Below are 17255 nucleotides of genomic sequence, written 5' to 3' on the forward strand. Positions count from 1 at the left end.
TAATTACTAACAAATCTGAAAGTAACAAGTAGTTACCTCTGTCTGTACATTAGGCTGTAATCTGAAGAACTTGGTAGTTATTAAAACTGGACATAGAGTAATCCATATATTATGGAATTATTAATATGATTTTGATATAATGAATAATTTCTAATGTTTAAGATATGTAGAAATATTGTGTTGTTTGCGTATGACATGTGCAAACAGTTAAAGTTCTCAGAAATCTATGTAGATCAGTCTGTAATTATTCATATCTATATTTTCAATATCTGAATTTTCCATATAAGAAATGCTCATTTTTATCAAGCAAGGACATAGCTATTATACTTTGCTTTAGTAAAGAGGTTGCAAATTAACAAATAGTCTTCTCCTGACTGATATCCCTGTCACTTGTTTATCTAGAAGTATCATGGAAATATTCATACACTTCAACAAGAAAGAAGAGAAATTGGGCTGTGAGTTGCCAGTGATTCTGTCAGGTGAACACCTTATTTTGCCACTTTAAACGAAGTTCTTCTGAAAGATCACTTCTGCCACTCTTCTGCAAATAGCGAGACAAGAGCTGCTGTTTATCAGCCGACTTTGGAAGAGTCTTTTTCCAGCAGCAAAGCAGCTCATAGATCTGGTGTGTTAAATTATCAGGGCACTTCATCCTAACAAGCTGAAGCATGCTCCGTCGAACAGGTAAACATAAAGCAAACAATGATGTATTATCTTCTGCAAGCTCTTCTGCAAGCCAGAACATCAGCTTGTCCCACAGGGCCTCTGAAGGGCAAAAATTAGTGAAGTAAGAATAAATCTTTCTTTTTTTTGAAAAGCTTTTTAAAGCTGGAGGCTCAGTGGGTGAACTCCCCAGCTAAATAAGAGGTGTTTTATACTTTGGTGGAAACATCATCCCATCTTATTTCCAATGCCATTTTTTGGTAACTGCTCTGCAGTATGAATTTAATTTAGTCAAGAGCAGATTCAGCAATGATCTATAATTTTTGGAAGTGAATGGGGAAAGTTAGCAATAAAATAAAAGGGTTTTAGTATTTACTGCAACTGATTCATCAGTTATACTGGAGCTTTCCAGTACAAACTGGATTTCCTTATACACAAAATTATATGCTGTTAAAGCATCCCACCACAACAGTATCTTACAAGAGCTGTTGCATTTCCTGGTAAACAGATCTCTTTTCCTTTGATTACCTCTTAACACATTAACTATTTCCTTTCTGAATATAGCATTTTCAAGTGTCAGTAACAGCTGAAACAAATCCTGGAATTAAAAAAAAAAATAGCAAGCATAGGTCTTTTTTATATTGATATTAATTTAATGGTTGTTTTCTTACCTGATGAATCAGAAAAAATTCTTTTTGTACTTCGTGGACGGTGGATCAATTTTTCATGCTATTAAAGAAAATGTGTTGAGGAATGAGAAGTGATGATGAGTAAGAAGTGAGGCATATGATTTGGGAGTGGATTGCAGTAAAATCTTGGGGATTTAACTCTTAGCATTTAAAATTTGTTCTACTTACATAGAATATTTTTGTCATTATTAAAAACCAATTAACACCAGCAGCAGGTATAAAACAGTATATAGCTATTAAAATAAATTAATAAAATTTTCATCTATGAAATGGGTGTTTATTGTCTCTTACAAAAATTTCATCCTTCATGTAATTTTACAAATGTTTGATTAATAGCATTATGCCATAAATGTATAGAAGAACCCTCGTAGATGCTACAGATTCTAATTTTGAATACTGCATTAACTTTGTCTTCCTTTCAAGGAAAAGAACAATTTTTAGGTATGCACTAGCTATTGTTAGAGCAGGTAACCACACTGTATTTATAGCTATAGTTATTAATTTTACATAGCTTTTAATAAATCATCATGAAAAATCATCAAAATTCAAAAGATAAGTTCCATTAAAAAGTAGGAAAATTTTCCTCTTTCTTCCTCTAAACATTGGAGAGAAAGAAAAAATACTTTGTCCTGTTTTACCTATGTCTGAGAAAGACGAAAGTCTTCTGGGCTTTAGTGTTGTTTCCTACTGCTTATAGAACAAGAAATTACTTACATAAGCACTGAGCACAAAAAGAGATTAGTTTGTATGAAGTGAAATTCAGAACTTTTTTTTCTTCAAAAATGAAATTATCCTCTTTCCGTGCCCATGTTACTTTTGTCACACACATTCAGTTGTATTACCTCAGTGTTTAGTCACAGCTCTCCCAAGGAAATTTGCCTGAGGTTTATTCACTGATCTTCTGTTTTTTATTTGGGAATTAAGAGCATGAAACTCTGACTGGAAAAGTAACTATTTTCTTTCTTATATAGTGAGCATTATGGAGCTTATCTTAATCACTTCTATAACACAGGCTGTAAATATTTTCCAGTATTTGGAGTGTCTCAAATGTACTGAGCTGCACAGCTATAAGGTCAATATATTCATAACCATTGCCCATTGTGAATGAAACAACTTTTCATCAGTACACAGTCGTCCTGGGAGGTGATTTCAGTGCGCACAGGATGCACACATGACACACTGCATGGCAGTGCAAAACCATCCTGTGCTGTACTTCTCTGGAGACCTTGGAGGGTGGACTAGGTGACCTTTAAAGGACCCTTCCAACCCAAATTGTTCCATTATTCTATGATCTGAATCTGCCTCGTTTTGCATGCTTCTACAGCAATTCTGTCATTGGATGTGTCCCAGTGTGAAGATAGAATGACATGGCTAAAAAGCTCTCAGAATAAAGGGAATATAGAGCTCTTCCAGAAGGCGGCATTGCTTTTCTTCCAAGACTCAGCTTTCTCCGGCTTTGCTTAATGATGCATTTGTATTTAAACTTATTTTCATTCATTAATGAGAATTTAGCACCTCAAAGGTCTGTATTAGATTTTCAGAGTTACTGTAGATGAACTCAATTACCCATGCATTGACTTTAATCTGAACCACTTTATGCTACTCACTGTTAAAATAGTAGTAAAAATTATAAGAATTGAAAATTAGTATTGCCTAAAAATAGTGTAATAATATACAGTGCATTAGATCTAATACAGTAAATTGCCTTTAAAGATTAAGTGTCTGTGGTGAAGTGCTAAATTCACCTATGGTTCAGCTGCAGTGGCGTGTGGTCCTGCTATTCTGGTTGACAGCTTAAGTAAAATACTCCTAGCAGTCAAAGCAGTTTTCTAGTCTGGAAGGCCCTTCAATTAGCCATGCAACTGCCTTTCTGAAGCAGGGAATAACATGCTATTCTGCTGTTAGACAGTCATTAGACATAAAACTTCAGCAGAATAGTAATTTCATAATGTCTATATGTATTACAGCAATCTATTTTTGCAAAGCATTCCCAGCAAGTAACATTGATGTGCTCTGTCAAATGGACCGCTCAGACATGACCAGACTCTAGTAGCATATCAAACAGGACAGACAGAAAAGGAGAAATTAATCTTTTACCTCCTTAGCCCACTGTGTTACATAAATACAAAATCTTTGAAATCAGTAGATATGCACACACATATTTGACATCAAAACCTATGCACTGTCTCTGACTTGTGTTGAACAAAATAGGTTAGAGGAACAGGTGTTTTCTGTTGCTGAGAAAAGGAAAGCACCATAAATAGGAATCATTCGTGAAAATCAGATTACTTTTGTTTAAAGTAAAAACTGATGTGAATATTTTCAAAGTAAACAAACACTATTTTGACCACTGTCAGCAATATATTTGTAAGTGGATAATGAGGGCATATACATATGTATATAAAACGGCTTATGACTGTACAGTTACTGCCTTCCTTACAAAAGAAATTTAGATGGAAATTTTACAGAAATGAGTGAAAATGTTGTAGTCAGAATGGTTGCCTTAAAAAGATTTAATCTGTCTTTGTCACAACCAAAATCAGACATTCCAGATTCTTTTAACTATCACCTGGAAAAAAAAATGAGAAAAGTGTGAAGACAAATTCAAAAGAGAAAAATGCTACTGTTTGTCACCAGAGATTTAGACTAAATCCTAAATCTCTGGTGACAAGATTATGTTTCTGTAGATATTTTGGTATTAAAATGTAGGCAACTTTGATAGCAGTAGTTTAGTGGCAGCATTTTGTGCAGTATAGTGTGCTGGTACATAGGTTCTTTGAAAAGTTTACAATGAGATTTCATTGTAGGAATATTAATGATTAATTTATATAGCATTAGCTTGCACCAGAGATGGAGATGATTGCCCACATGACTGTACTGCAGAGGCTAATCAGGAATAACAGGATAATCAGGTGATAGTGGAAGACAGGTTACACAAACCATTTAATGATCCTAAAATTTGCAATTCTGTGTTCCCAAGATAATGAAACAAGAATGATACACCTGAAACTTCAGTAATAATTTCACAGTGCCATAATAATTTCTCCCTTCCAGCTGGGGAGACTGGATGGGTGAAAATTTTCTGCTAGAAATTTTTCTGTGCTTATACTTGGATATGAGTCCCTCCCTACAGCTAAGAGAAATTCTGAGAATGTTTGTACATTGATGATGCACCAGAAATCCATCAGTGACTTCTGTGTTTATCTGTAAATCAAAAATCATACCAAGATCCTTTTTCTAATAAATATATGGTAAGGCAGAAAGGGAAATGTCTCTAATATTATCGAGTGAGAAACGCACCTTTGGCAATGTTAATGCTAATTTGCACAGCGGAGACTGGTGTTGATATTCATCATATGATAAGGTTTGTTCCCATTTCTTTGGTATCATCTCTCTGGTAATTTTATAAAACACTGCTGTTCCTTTGTAATGAGGTGAACTATGGTTGCCAAATTCATCCACTTCCTTAATTTGGAGCTCCAGCCTTGGTTGTCTTTGTGAATGAAAAATCAGTCTGTAGACTTTCCTGAAGTCTTCTCCATTCTCTGCAGTCCATATAATAAAATTAATATTTTTTTTTTACCCTGCATTCAGATGCACGACATCTAAAATGATTCATTAGCATAAGTCAAGTAAAAGCAATTACATAACATTTGGTTGTTCTTTGTCATTATTATTACTTTAGTGAAAATGTGAGTTCAGCCTGTTTCTGTAGTAGGCATATCTTTGTAGCTGGCTTTCTTAGCCCTTTAATAGCTGGCTTAAAGAGTAAGTGGTGAAGGCAGTGCTGTAAGTCAAAAATCAAGGAACAGAAAAGGAGGTATGTATATAATATAGAGAAGAATAAAAATAAAGGGGTGCTGTGAATGGAATTAGAAGTATATGCTTTCTGGTTATTCAGGATGGATGTCTATCTGTAGCAACAAAATGAATGGGAGCAGAGAGGTAGATGCATTTTTAGGTTTTCTAAATCCATTTATTTGATACATCTGTAGACACTGTCCTTTGTGTATATGAGCAGCCCATTTCTCATGGGCTGGAGACTTCTCTTTTTGAAGAATATTCCTTTCTTTAGGGTACATGCAGTTTTCAATGGGAGAGTTTATGTACAAAATGTTCAGAGGGCCAAAAACATATTTATATGTTCAATCTAAAACAGACAGAAGAGACCATATGCAATTTAGGGTGAAAACCTTTCAGAGGCTTCTTATCTCTTTTCCCTTTAAGCAAATCTGAATGGTGGCAGCCACAACGTGGAATTTTCTAGGCTCCTAACAGAAATGGCATAACTTTCTCCCTCATCACCTCAATTCACAGTGCAACTCACAACAGGCAATATTTTGCCTTGGTTTCTTGCTCACTCTAAGTGAATTTACTCAGACAAAACAGCAGACAGAAACCTGTGCTATTAAAATAATTCTTAAAATACCACGTGTTTCTGAGGAACCAGGTTTCACAGAATTCACAGGGGTTTAAGACATCTCTCTTGCTCAAAGCAGGGTCACCTAAAGCACATTACTCAGGAGCTTGTTCAGGTAGTACATTTTCTTTACAGTTGGAGCAATTTCCTATTAAGGTCCACGTACCTTTCTTTGACAAGAAACAAAACACTGAAATAACTAAATGTACTGTGAGTAACTTCAATCTACATGTGTTCCCATACAGCATTTTTCAATAGCTGAGGTAATTGATAGTGTTCATACAGATGCATGAATTAATTCCCTTACCTGAAGCAGAAATATTTCCTCTAAATATAAAATGAATCTGCTCTCCTTGTCTTAATGGGAACTGCTGTGTAGGTTCTGGGGGACCAAAATAACCCTCCTCATGGAGATTTTGAAGTTCATTGGTCAATTCTTTGGATGCAGACAGCAAAACTACTATTTTATATGGGTTTTCTCTTTTCTGATACAGTATCACATTAGCCATCGTGCTATGGAGAGCTTCTTCCAGAGCCTGAGCAAAGAGGAGAAGATACCTGTTTTCCAAAAGGAATGCAAGGCGAATGACCACAAAGCTGAATTACGGGGAAGAAAAAAAAAAAAAAAGAAAATTAAATCAAAAAGCTTTATTTTAAATAATTTATCAACGGCTAAAAATTTATTCTTAAAAATAATATAGGGCTCCGTTTCCAAGGGAACTTTTGCTACCTTCTTTTCATCCTTGTTTCCAACACATGAAAAGGTAGAAATTTGTTTGTGCTTGTAGTGTAGAGTATGTTGACTATGTAGGTATGATTTCAAATACATATCAATTGTACATGAAAGTAAGATAATATTTAATAATAAGAATTCAAAAAAATATGTTTTTTTGGTTAGAGAACTAAATCACATTTTCCAATTAAGACTGATATCTGCATTTCCTGTTTCAAGTTTCTATGTACTACATGTATATTGTACATTCTATAAATGAAAAAGTTAGGGTTTTTTTGTAATTATGTGCAACAAATCTAGGAGCAAGTTAATGGTTATAAATGGATGATTTCTTAACACTACTAGTTTCCACTTATTTGTAAACATGGAACTAACTATTTTAGTCAATAAAATTTTGTTAAATTACTCATACATTACCTTTCTAAATGCTCATTTAGTTCGAAAGATACAAGCCCGTTCTGTGCATTCTGGATAATAACATCATCAAACACCTTCCACCCCTCTTTTTTGTTTCCATGACCTAATAATTTCAAAGTACCACTGAGATTGTCCCCACTTTTTCTCACAGAAGTGCTCACAGCCCTGGAAAGCCAAATAATTATAGAAAAAATAACATTAAAATAGTTCTGCAGAAAGAGTAAGCTTGTGTTTGTAGCCGTTTTCCCCTCTGCTGTCCTTGATGACTTTTTCTGTTTACCCACCTTGCTTAAAATCTGTATGTGGAAAGATACTCCAGAGTATGTGAATTATATAATTATTTAGAGATTTTTTTCTTCAATTCTCCATACTGCTGAAATGTAGAGATTATTTTTTTTTCAGGAGTCTCCATGTTTTAATGCTTTTTTAAGACATGCCAAGAAGCCTAAATTTTAGTAATATTGTACTGCATACTTTGGAAAAATCTGGACTTTTATCTAGTGCATAAAACTGACCTACCATAAACCATTGTGCCATGCATTTTGATTCAGGCAATTATTGGAATGTGTAGAAGTAGAAATGAGAAAATTCAAAGGTCAGACTCAAATCAACTTGGTGTGTTATGAACACAGCAGCTTTAAGTCATGTCTATTCTTTGTGTTCAGTTTCTGACTTTGGTGAAAATGCCTGAATATTTCTTGGCGAATAACCTCACAGTCTTCATTCTGACTCCTGCTAGTGGTCAGCATATTTAAAAAATAACCATAAAATACTGTATTAATTTTTCTGGTGAAACTATAGCATGAAAACTTTGCTCTAGTGTTCCTAATGAAGCTCATAGGTATTGCAGTCTATATTAAAGAACAAATACATTTCTAATACAAGAAATTATAAACCAACAACAATTAAAATTCATTGATCTTGATGTTTTAAAAAATGGTGAATTTGAAGTCAGGTTCTTACCGAGGATGGTATGCTGCAGCAACCCTCTTTACTGTAGCACTAATGGCTCTTGCATATTCTGTCTCATCTCCTTGCCTTTTTTTGTCTGGGTTGGGAGGACAGGGTAAAGTAATAGTGACTGAGCTGTTGAAAGGTTGGGCTGAAGGATGCTGGACATGAACCAGTGCACTAGTAGATATCACTGAGTGATACATATCATGTCTTGCTTTCAATGCTGAAACCAATGATGGCTCAATTGGCTGAATCTAAATATAGAAAGAAATTGTATGATCAACTTGCAAAAAATAAATCTTCCATTACATGCCTGTATTTTTTTACTAATTGGTTTATCTTTTGGAGTTGGCTAGGCTATCACAGAAGAGTCAGACTCCTCTCTTTAACGCAAGAAGAACCTTACCCAAGTAACAGCACTTTATACAAAGCTCAGAAAAAATGCTTGAAAGTAATCAAAAACTGGAACTTTTATTGCCTAAAATATTTATATTGTTTTGTTACTGATGTGAGTTCAAGTTTTGAAACTCATGAGCTTCCTCAGATTTTGAAAAATTTCTGACATTTTTCTAATATGTAGCTTTTCATAATTTAATTTCTCCATACTTCCAAATTAACATTTTAATAGGGAAAGGGAGAAACATAACTGAAGCACAACTTGAGACTATACTCAGCCTAAGACTAATACACAATAAAAACCTTTTGTTGCATTTGCTGGCACCAAGGAGAGAAATGGTGAGAGAAATGGTTCCATTAACTTGACCACTGGGCCAAGGAATTAAAGTTTTGAGATGACACGTCTTTATTGAAAATGACTATATTTTCTGAACTATATCAAACAAAGGTAGATAGATATTTTTTAGCTAAAGATAGCCCTGACATGTGGTTTTAACAAAGCTAACAGGAAATCTGCATGTACAGGATGTGAAGCTGCAACCACTTTTCGTAGACTTCTGATATTGGAAGAGATTGCACTTTAACATCATTAGCATACCCACTTCAGAACTGATCAGATAACAGGTTTATGGAACAAATATCACATATTTCAATCTTACCTTTAACTGCATAGGTGCTGGAGAACTGAATGCTTCTGGGTGGTAACAGAAAGAGATTCTAGAATCCACATTCAGCTTTTGCAAGAGTCCTACCTTTGGAACAGTAAATGTTTCCTTCTTTAAGCATGACAACACAGAAAAAACACCCAGATGATAAATTTTCACTTCTGCAAAGCTTTCCTGAATAAAAAGAAAGTGAGGTTAGAGTATTGGAGGGAAAGGAAACTGTGTTTCACAGTTTGAGAAGGCAACATTCTCTATAGAGCAAAGTATGAAATGAAAATAAATTGAATATTATTGCCACCTGTATGCCCAAGTACCTGGTGATCTCTAGTCATCATGTGATGTTATTAATATTCCAGTGTATGACTGGAGTGAAATGAAATAGACTTATAAACTGGATGATGAATCTGGTCCAATAAAACACTTCTGCATTTAAGAAAAGAGAACCATCCTGTGTTCATTTGATATAGAGTTTGTACTTATTTATACTCATGGAACTGTATTATTTTGTTGTGATCTAAAAGGACAGTAATTCCCCCTAATTTTTACTTTTATCAGATAATGCAATGCATTGCGCTTATTTACAATAATTATGAAACATTTCTTAACCATTAATATTGTGGGATCAAGCATTTGCTTAACACTGTAAGTGAAAAAAAGAATGTTATTAAATACTAGTTTTCAAATAGTATTGGTGCTTGGGAGAGTAGAAAGAAAAGTTCTGTTTAACCACACATAGTGGGCAATATGATTTAATAATGCCAACTTTACTTGAAAAACTACAGAGACTTAACTGGGAACCTCAGATGATGCTTTCACAATGCTTTGATGAGAGTTACTCACCTTATGGTTTCCTTGGTATCTTTGCAAAGAAATAGGAGTTAAGTAGTTTGACTGGAAGTTGGTATCTGTCACCTTCACCATAATCTCCCGATAATTTCCTCTGAAGCATGATGTAAATGGGATTGCAATGTTGATAGGGAAAAGTAGTTTTTCATAATCATAACATTCGATACTAATGACATTGCTGACCAGCTCCTCAGAATCATCCACCACCAAGGAACTAGTGTCATTGAGTATATTACACTTCAGATTCTCCAGAACTGTTGCAGGGGCTTTAATAAAACAGGCTATTTCCTGGGCGTTTTTTCCACTCCCTTTGACTAGAAATCTATTAAAAAGAAAAGTATTTGTATTTTGAGTGGGGTAGCATCTTGTATTTTTAATTAAATACTTCAATGTAATTATGTGCTATAATAAAGCATAAGAATATAATTCAGAAAAATATTTTTAAGAATAAATGAGAAAATAATAAAAAAATTTCTGTTTAGCCTGTTTCAGAATACCTTATAAATTACTATAAAACTGATGAATTGTGGTCCTTTCCTACTAATATCCAACAACTTGAGTGTCGTGGTTTGACATGGAAGTGAATTTTTTCAGGAAGTTGGGGTCAAACCAATCAGTGGTCAGTTTTGGATATTGGCACCTGGAGTGACCACTGAAGGCATGGACACACCTCTGAGAACACAGGGGGTTAAAAGCAAGAACTCCCAGGGGAACTCTCTCTTTGGTTCCGGTCATCGGAGAGCGCAGACTCTCCCATGCCCAGCCTCAGGCTGGGTGGGGAAGGGGAAGCCACGCGGCCTGGTCAAGGTAGGCCGAGGGGGCTGAAGGACTGGAACCAGGTAGGCTGCCCCCCCGCCATGGATGGAAGGGTGGAGAGAAACGGAGATATCTTTGTTCCCCCTGCCCACCCCCAGAAGGAAAGAGACAGAGAGCCTGATGGCATCTGGAATTTGCCGTCAGAGGAGAAGGAGAAGCGGGGCTGAAGGTGCCCAGCTGTGGGAGTTGGAGTTCTGGGCAGAGATTTCAGCCATCCAGGGAGTGCGAGACTTTTAACCCTTTACTGGGAAATGAAGGCTTTGCAAAATGTTACTCCTCCTCTATTTGAAAGAGAAGAGAGACAGTCTGGGACCTGAGATGTCAGAAGAAGAAATTTTTAGGTGAGAGGAGATGATGGCGTAGCTTTTGGCTGGACTTTTCTTGCTAGCCATAGACTGAACCAATTCCTCCTGCAAGAGAGACTGCATTTTTAGAGGGATGCAATGGTGAGCCAAGAGATCTGCTTCAGCAACTACCAGCACAGGAATGGAGTTAATAGAGAAAAGCTGAGGAGGGTGTGGTGATGCCCTCTGTCCTCAGGAAGAAGATGATCTCTGTTCTTGAGACACTCAGCCCCAGGGGAGGAAGAAAATGGGGGGGACTGTGGTCCCAAAATGAAAAGCTGAACTGTTGTTTCTTTTGGTCCTTGGCAAAGCATCCTTAAAAGAGCCCTATGAGCAGTCTGTCCATGCACGGTGGTGAGAGCACTGTGACATGGAAAGGAGAGTGTCACACCGGCAGATTGCCAAGTGTGACATGGAAACACAGAAGGGTGGCAACTGTGTTTCCTGGGGGGGTCTATGGTGTAAGAGAGACTCCTCTCTCCCTTGATGGACTGAACTGATTATCTGAAGTGTGGCAACTTGATCAGGAATCCCGGGTGGTGTCTCACTGTGGTTTGTTGGAAATTGGGTGGGGGAAGGAGGAGTGTTCTGGAAGGTTTTCATTCTGGATTTAGTGTGTGTGTCTTTTATAGTAGTAGTAGTTTAATAAAGTGTTTTCCCTTTGTTATTAAGCTTGGGCCTGCTCTACTCTGTTCCTGATCGCATCTCACAGCATTTATTTGGGGAAGGTGCATTTTCATGGGGGCACTGGCATTGCGCCAGCGTCAAACCATGACATTTGAGGATTACTGACTTTACTGGCTGTGACTCCGTCCCTCTCTGGCATTAAAAAAAAAATATGCAAATAGAAACTTAGGGTTTACTTTAGATCAAAGGGAAAGATCTTCATTGCACGTGTTCAAATTGTAAACTGCTATTATGTGCACAACCAGCATCTGTTCAGTACATGTATATTGAGTTTCTGCACTCACACATGTTTATAAGTTAACAAGCAATAATTATGTACATCTGCTCCTAAAAAAGGGAAGAATATGTGCTTACTCTTTGTTCATCCAATATCTAGATTTTTGTACTTCTTCTGAATCACTCACAGAAGTATTCACATCAGGAAGATCATAGGTTTGTGCTGAAGATGTGAAGGTACTTAGGTAATTTCTAAAAATCTCTTTTTTTTTTTCCATTTTACTGTCTTCCATTTTCTCTGTCAGTTTGTGGTCTTCACTTTCTAGCCCTTTTAAATTGTCCCTGACTACTTCCTTTTTCTCCTGTTCAAAATGATTCGTGATGCTTCTGTCATAAATGTCCTTCAATGTCCCAGACAGAATGTCTTCCTCACTTCTTGTAAGAGCATCCTGAAAAGCCAGTTCTGGAGACTTTTCAGTAACAGAGCTACCTCCATGAAGCTTATCCTTTCCACTGCACTCTTTTTTCTCTGTAAAAGAGACAATCAGTAGCTGGTGTTCACCATCTTCCTTTTTCATTGGAGATTCTCTGCTGGTGTCCTGTTCTTGAGCAGATTTGTTTACAGCTAAGGATGCAATTTTTCCCACAGTTTTAATTTCACTTGTATGGGTTTGAGTAACATTTTGACTTTCTGTCTTGTTCAAAGAAGAAGTTCTTTGGAATTGCTGACTGGAACTGGAAGATGTTTGCACAGAGTCTGTTGCTTCTCTTTCCGAACAACGCACATCTGTTTGTCCAGAAGCATTTTCACAAATCTGGTTCTGACAATCACCATTTTGTCTGCAGCTCTTGGCATAAAATTCATTTTCTGCCTCTTGAAGGTGTAAGTTTGTATTTATCAAATACTCCTTCACTTTCTGCAGATAATCTATAACTCCATTGTATTCTGAGGCAAAAAATAAATAACCAATTACATTTTGCTATGAAAGCTAAACAAAAAGGTGAGAACTCTTACACACATATTTATTGAATTCCATATAATCCCATAGTACCATTCAATACACAAAACACATTCTATTTTCTGGCTTGCTTTAATGTTTTTGCATATATTGCTATTCAGGTGAAGTCAATTTCTAAAGAAATGAACATAGACAAGTACATTTTTGTACTTGTCTAAGAACAACTGTGTGTTTGTCAAAATTTTACTCTGGCAACTCTAATGAACACTTTTCTAATGATCAGACACTAGCTAAATTCCTAATGACAATCAGTCCAAAGCATGGTATTGATGAAATATAGTCAAATCAATTTGGGAAGATCTTTAAAACTAAAGATTATATTTCCTGAAATTGAATCCTGTAAGATTCTAATGCATAGGTCTCTAGCAAGGCTGTTATAGGTGGACCTAATTTTAAATTCAGACCTTAGAAGCTCTGAATTTTTGTTATGAAGAATAGATGATAAGACAAAACCACCAGCCCGCATATAATACAAGCTCAGCAGTTTGTAATACCCAGTTACAGGAATGGTGAAGGTTGCCCTTGCATGTAATTAAAACCACTTTGTGAAGAAGAATGTAAAAAAAGCACAAAATCACCATGTGCCATTCATGTAAGATTTTAACTTACATATTTTATGATCCCTTATTTTTCTTATCTTGAATATTTTCTCAGAAATTATTCTAGATAAAATATATTACTTAGAGCTCTCCCTGCATCTTACGCTGTCAGCCCCTATAACTGGAGAAATATCTTCACTAGTTAGATATATTGCGAACCTTGGAAAATTTTTTGCTTATTTGTGTTTGCTGCATGAGATCCTGGATAATTTTGTTTTGCACGTTAAATCTCGTGAAAGTCAATACAAATAACATAATAGTACCATACAGTATGGTGTGCTCTCCACTTCCAATGTACAAATACAAGGAAAGGAAAACAGAAAGGGCTGATACAAGTCTTACAGGAAGCCTTTGACTTAACATTCACTTTTTTAATAATGTCATATGACGCAAATAAATACCTCAAGTTTTTCAACTTAGAAAATAATCAATGAGTGATATTATGTGATCTAGATAGTCCTCTCATCTCTATTTACATCTGATTAATTTAAACCTACAAAAAGTACAGCTCAGAAGAGATTTTTTTCTTATTTTACTTGGTTTGAAAAATATTCCTTTCTAATACTTCCTCAGTTTCCAAGTTACTTATTAGACTTTGACTATATTTGAAAAAAAATGAAAGACAAAGGAAGCAAATATATTTTTAAAGTATTGTTTACACTGGTAGTTTCAAAAAAGAAATATTATTTTACTGTTTTTCCACAGGCACTTTTACAGTAGTGAAGAAATTCTAGACAGTTTAACAGGACTGAGAAATAAAAGGATTGGAAATAACAGAGCTTTGTTTACAGAAGAGGTTGTAAAAGACCACTTCCCAGTTTCAATGTAAGGCAAAGTTCAAGCTTAGGCAAAACCTACAAAATTTACATTTCCCCCCTGAATTTTGCATTTTCTATACAAAACAAAAAAATCCTCAAGCAAATTTTACAGCCCTTTAAACTTCCCTAAAATCAAATTTGAAGATAAGAGGGTAAGTCAAAACAATGGCATTTTCCTATGCTGTAAATGTGACTTTTCTAATATGGGCAAGAAAAGATATGGCCTTGTAAGCATATACTATCCAATTGTGTCACCTGGAAAGACACTTTTTCCATTCAATTACAAGGTTAACCATGAAGTAAGTCTTTTTTTGTGGTTTTCCCCTCCCCCATTTCTTTACCAACACTTTGTTTTCTGTGCTTTTTCTGATGTTTGATAACACAGCTTTAGAATACAGAGATCATTTATATGCAACTGTCTCCAAATGTCTTTGCTGAGTGTTTTAAGGGAATTTTTCAGGTGAGGAATAGCAGTTTTTTGGAAGGAAAATGATTCTTGGAAACCTGACAAAAGAAGAATTTTAAAAAATCACATAAACCCTGAGGCCAACAGGACAGTTAGACTGCTTGGAGCCTAGAAGGAGGCTTTTTAAACCCAAATGTTTTGTTATTATTACAAACTTTATAAATCTGTAGGTTAAAACTCAAAACCACAAGCATAGCTAAACATTTCTGTCTGTAATCTCTTTCTTTCTCTCTCTTTGCATCATAGAATCATCATAGAATGACAGAATGGTTTGGTTTGGAATGAGATGGTCTTTAAGGTTCTTTCCAACCTTCCTTCTTGTCATGGGCAGAGACACCTTCTAGTAGACCAGGTTGCTCAAAGCCTCATCCAGCCTGGCCTTGAACACTTTCAGGAATGGGACATCCACAAGTTCTCTGCCTACTTCTCCCTCTTCCTGTGTCTCATTACTCTCTAAGTAAAGAATTTCTTCCTAACATCTAATCTAAATCTCTCTTCTTTTAGTTTAAAACTGTTCCCTCCTATTTTCGCATTATATGTGATAGTGTCCATGTAAAAAAAATTGCTCTTCCTTTTTTTAAAAGGCCCTTTTAAGAATTAGGAGGATGCAACAAGGTATCCCCAGAGCCTTCTCCTCTTCAGCCTGAACAACCTGAACTCTCCCAATCTCTCTTAAACGGACAGATGCCCTGATCCCTCTGATCATCTTCATGGCCTTCCTCTGGACCTGCTCCAACAGGTCCACATCCTTGTGCTGGAGACTCCAGACCTTTATGCAGTACTTCAGGTGAGGACTCATTAAGGTGGAGTAGAGAGGGAGAATCACCTCCCTTGGCTGTTGGATACTCTTCTTTTGAGGTTTAATGCTGATAGACCTTAGATAGAAATTTTAGTTTTCTCTTCTTCTTTGATAAATGTTGTTAATGTGTTGAAAATTGAGGACTGAGGAAAAAAGTGTGCGAACTGGCCCTGCAAACAACAAGGTCAGAGAAGAAGGAAGAGAAAGTACTGCAGACATGGGGCAGAGATTCCCTTGCAGCCCATGGGAGACCAGACTGGAGCAGATATACTGCAGCCTGAGGAGGACCATAGAACATAGATATTCCTTGAAAGAACTGCAGTCTGTTTAAAATTCAGTTTTTCCTGACAGGAACTGCAGACCATGGGAAGGACCCACAGTGGAGCATGGAAAAGAATAAGAAGGAAGAAGTGTACAGAGAACTGTTATAGACAGACTGCTGCCCTCATTTGCCATTGCCCTGCACTCCTCAGGAAGGTGAGGAGGTAAAGGAATTAGGAATGAAGAAGTGAAGTTCAGCATGGAAAAAAGAAGGGGTGGAGGAAAGGACTTGTTTCAGTGCTTTGCTTTTGCTTCTCACTATCCAAATCTATTTAAATTGACAATAAGTTAAATCAATTTGTTCCCTAAATTAAGTGTATTTTGCCTATGATGGCAATTTCAAGTGATTTTCTCTACATCAACTCAGGATTTTTTTCCATCTTATTTTCTTTCCTTTTTCTGTTGAAGAGGGCGTAGTAAGTAACTGGGTCGGCATCTGGTGTCTGGCCAAGATAATCCCACTAATGTATAGTGTACATAAAACTTTGAACAATTCTGTTTAGTTAATTTTACTTTAATAATTTTTTTTGGTCACATAATGAGAATTATGAGTCTCATATTGAATCTCATGGAATGGACTCAAAACCCGTGTGATACAACTGTGGGAATATGAATTAATTTGGTCTAATGAATTACCAAGCACTGAAATACTAACAAATGAAAATTAAGGTCCCCCAGCATCGTCAGACAGCAGAACTCAGCATCTGATATACCCAGTGTGCCTGCTTACAGATAGGTCTTTCCATACTTGCCTGGACTTCCAGTCAATTCCTTGTGTTTATCATGGAGAGCATTCAGCAAGTGGCAGGTGTCCTGAATAATTTCTGTAACATCCTCCAGCTGCTGGCTGAGAGATCTGCTCAGGTCTTTTGCTAAAGAGGTGAGTCCAAGCACATACTCCTCCAAACCTCCTTTATCCAGATCACTTTTCAGAAGCACGTCTCTTGCTAGAAAGTTCAGGTAAGAGATTTTTCCTAGGACTTGTCCTGATTTCCCTGCAAGTGTAATCTTACTTTCAGCTATATCCATTTTATGTTCAGAATATGCTACAATTTTTTTTTTTTTTTTCTCAAACTCTTCTACAAGTTGTTGTCCTTGGTTCAGGCTACTACACTGTTTAGCATTTCTAGCCTAAACAGAAATTTTAAAAGTACTGTATTCCACAAACCAAACTCTAGCTGAGAAACTCTGAGTTGATGTTGACTATTAAAAAGTTACTAGGTGACAGGAAGGAGTGGCTGTTCTGTAACCACAGGCAAGGATTGCCAGGAGATGCCAATGTACACCATGTACCTTTAAGGGAGGTTATGTAATTCAGTTATGTAGCAGTGACTTAAAATTTCAGGACATCTGAGCAATTTCTTACTTCGGTGGCTACAAATGATTA

At 36.3% G+C, this 17255-nt stretch overlaps 1 protein-coding gene across 1 annotated transcript; it reads right to left on the reverse strand.

Moving 5' to 3' along the window:
* Positions 1–471: 471 nt before the first annotated feature.
* DTHD1 (death domain containing 1) lies at positions 472–16897 on the reverse strand. The gene is made up of 11 exons (XM_053976677.1): positions 16599–16897; positions 13569–13623; positions 11985–12826; positions 9778–10105; positions 8932–9111; positions 7886–8130; positions 6923–7087; positions 6080–6369; positions 4653–4897; positions 1335–1392; positions 472–765 (listed from the first exon to the last, which is right to left on the reverse strand). The coding sequence occupies exons 1-11, from the start codon at positions 16895–16897 to the stop codon at positions 476–478; spliced, it is 2997 nt and encodes a 998-aa protein (XP_053832652.1). The 3' UTR covers positions 472–475.
* Between the last annotated feature and the right edge of the window lie 358 nt (positions 16898–17255).

This window comes from Vidua macroura, chromosome 4, assembly GCF_024509145.1.
Source record: "Vidua macroura isolate BioBank_ID:100142 chromosome 4, ASM2450914v1, whole genome shotgun sequence".
In the NCBI taxonomy this organism is placed as follows: domain Eukaryota; kingdom Metazoa; phylum Chordata; class Aves; order Passeriformes; family Viduidae; genus Vidua; species Vidua macroura.

Coding starts and splice junctions, on each gene's coding strand:
- DTHD1 (XM_053976677.1), bottom strand. CDS start 16,897: ATGGATATAGCTGAAAGTAAGATTACACTTGCAGGGAAATCAGGACAA. Junction 8,131..8,931: donor CAGCACCTATGCAGTTAAAG/GTAAGATTGAAA, acceptor TTCTATATTTAG/ATTCAGCCAATTGAGCCATC. Junction 1,393..4,652: donor TAGCATTAACATTGCCAAAG/GTGCGTTTCTCA, acceptor TTTCTTTAATAG/CATGAAAAATTGATCCACCG.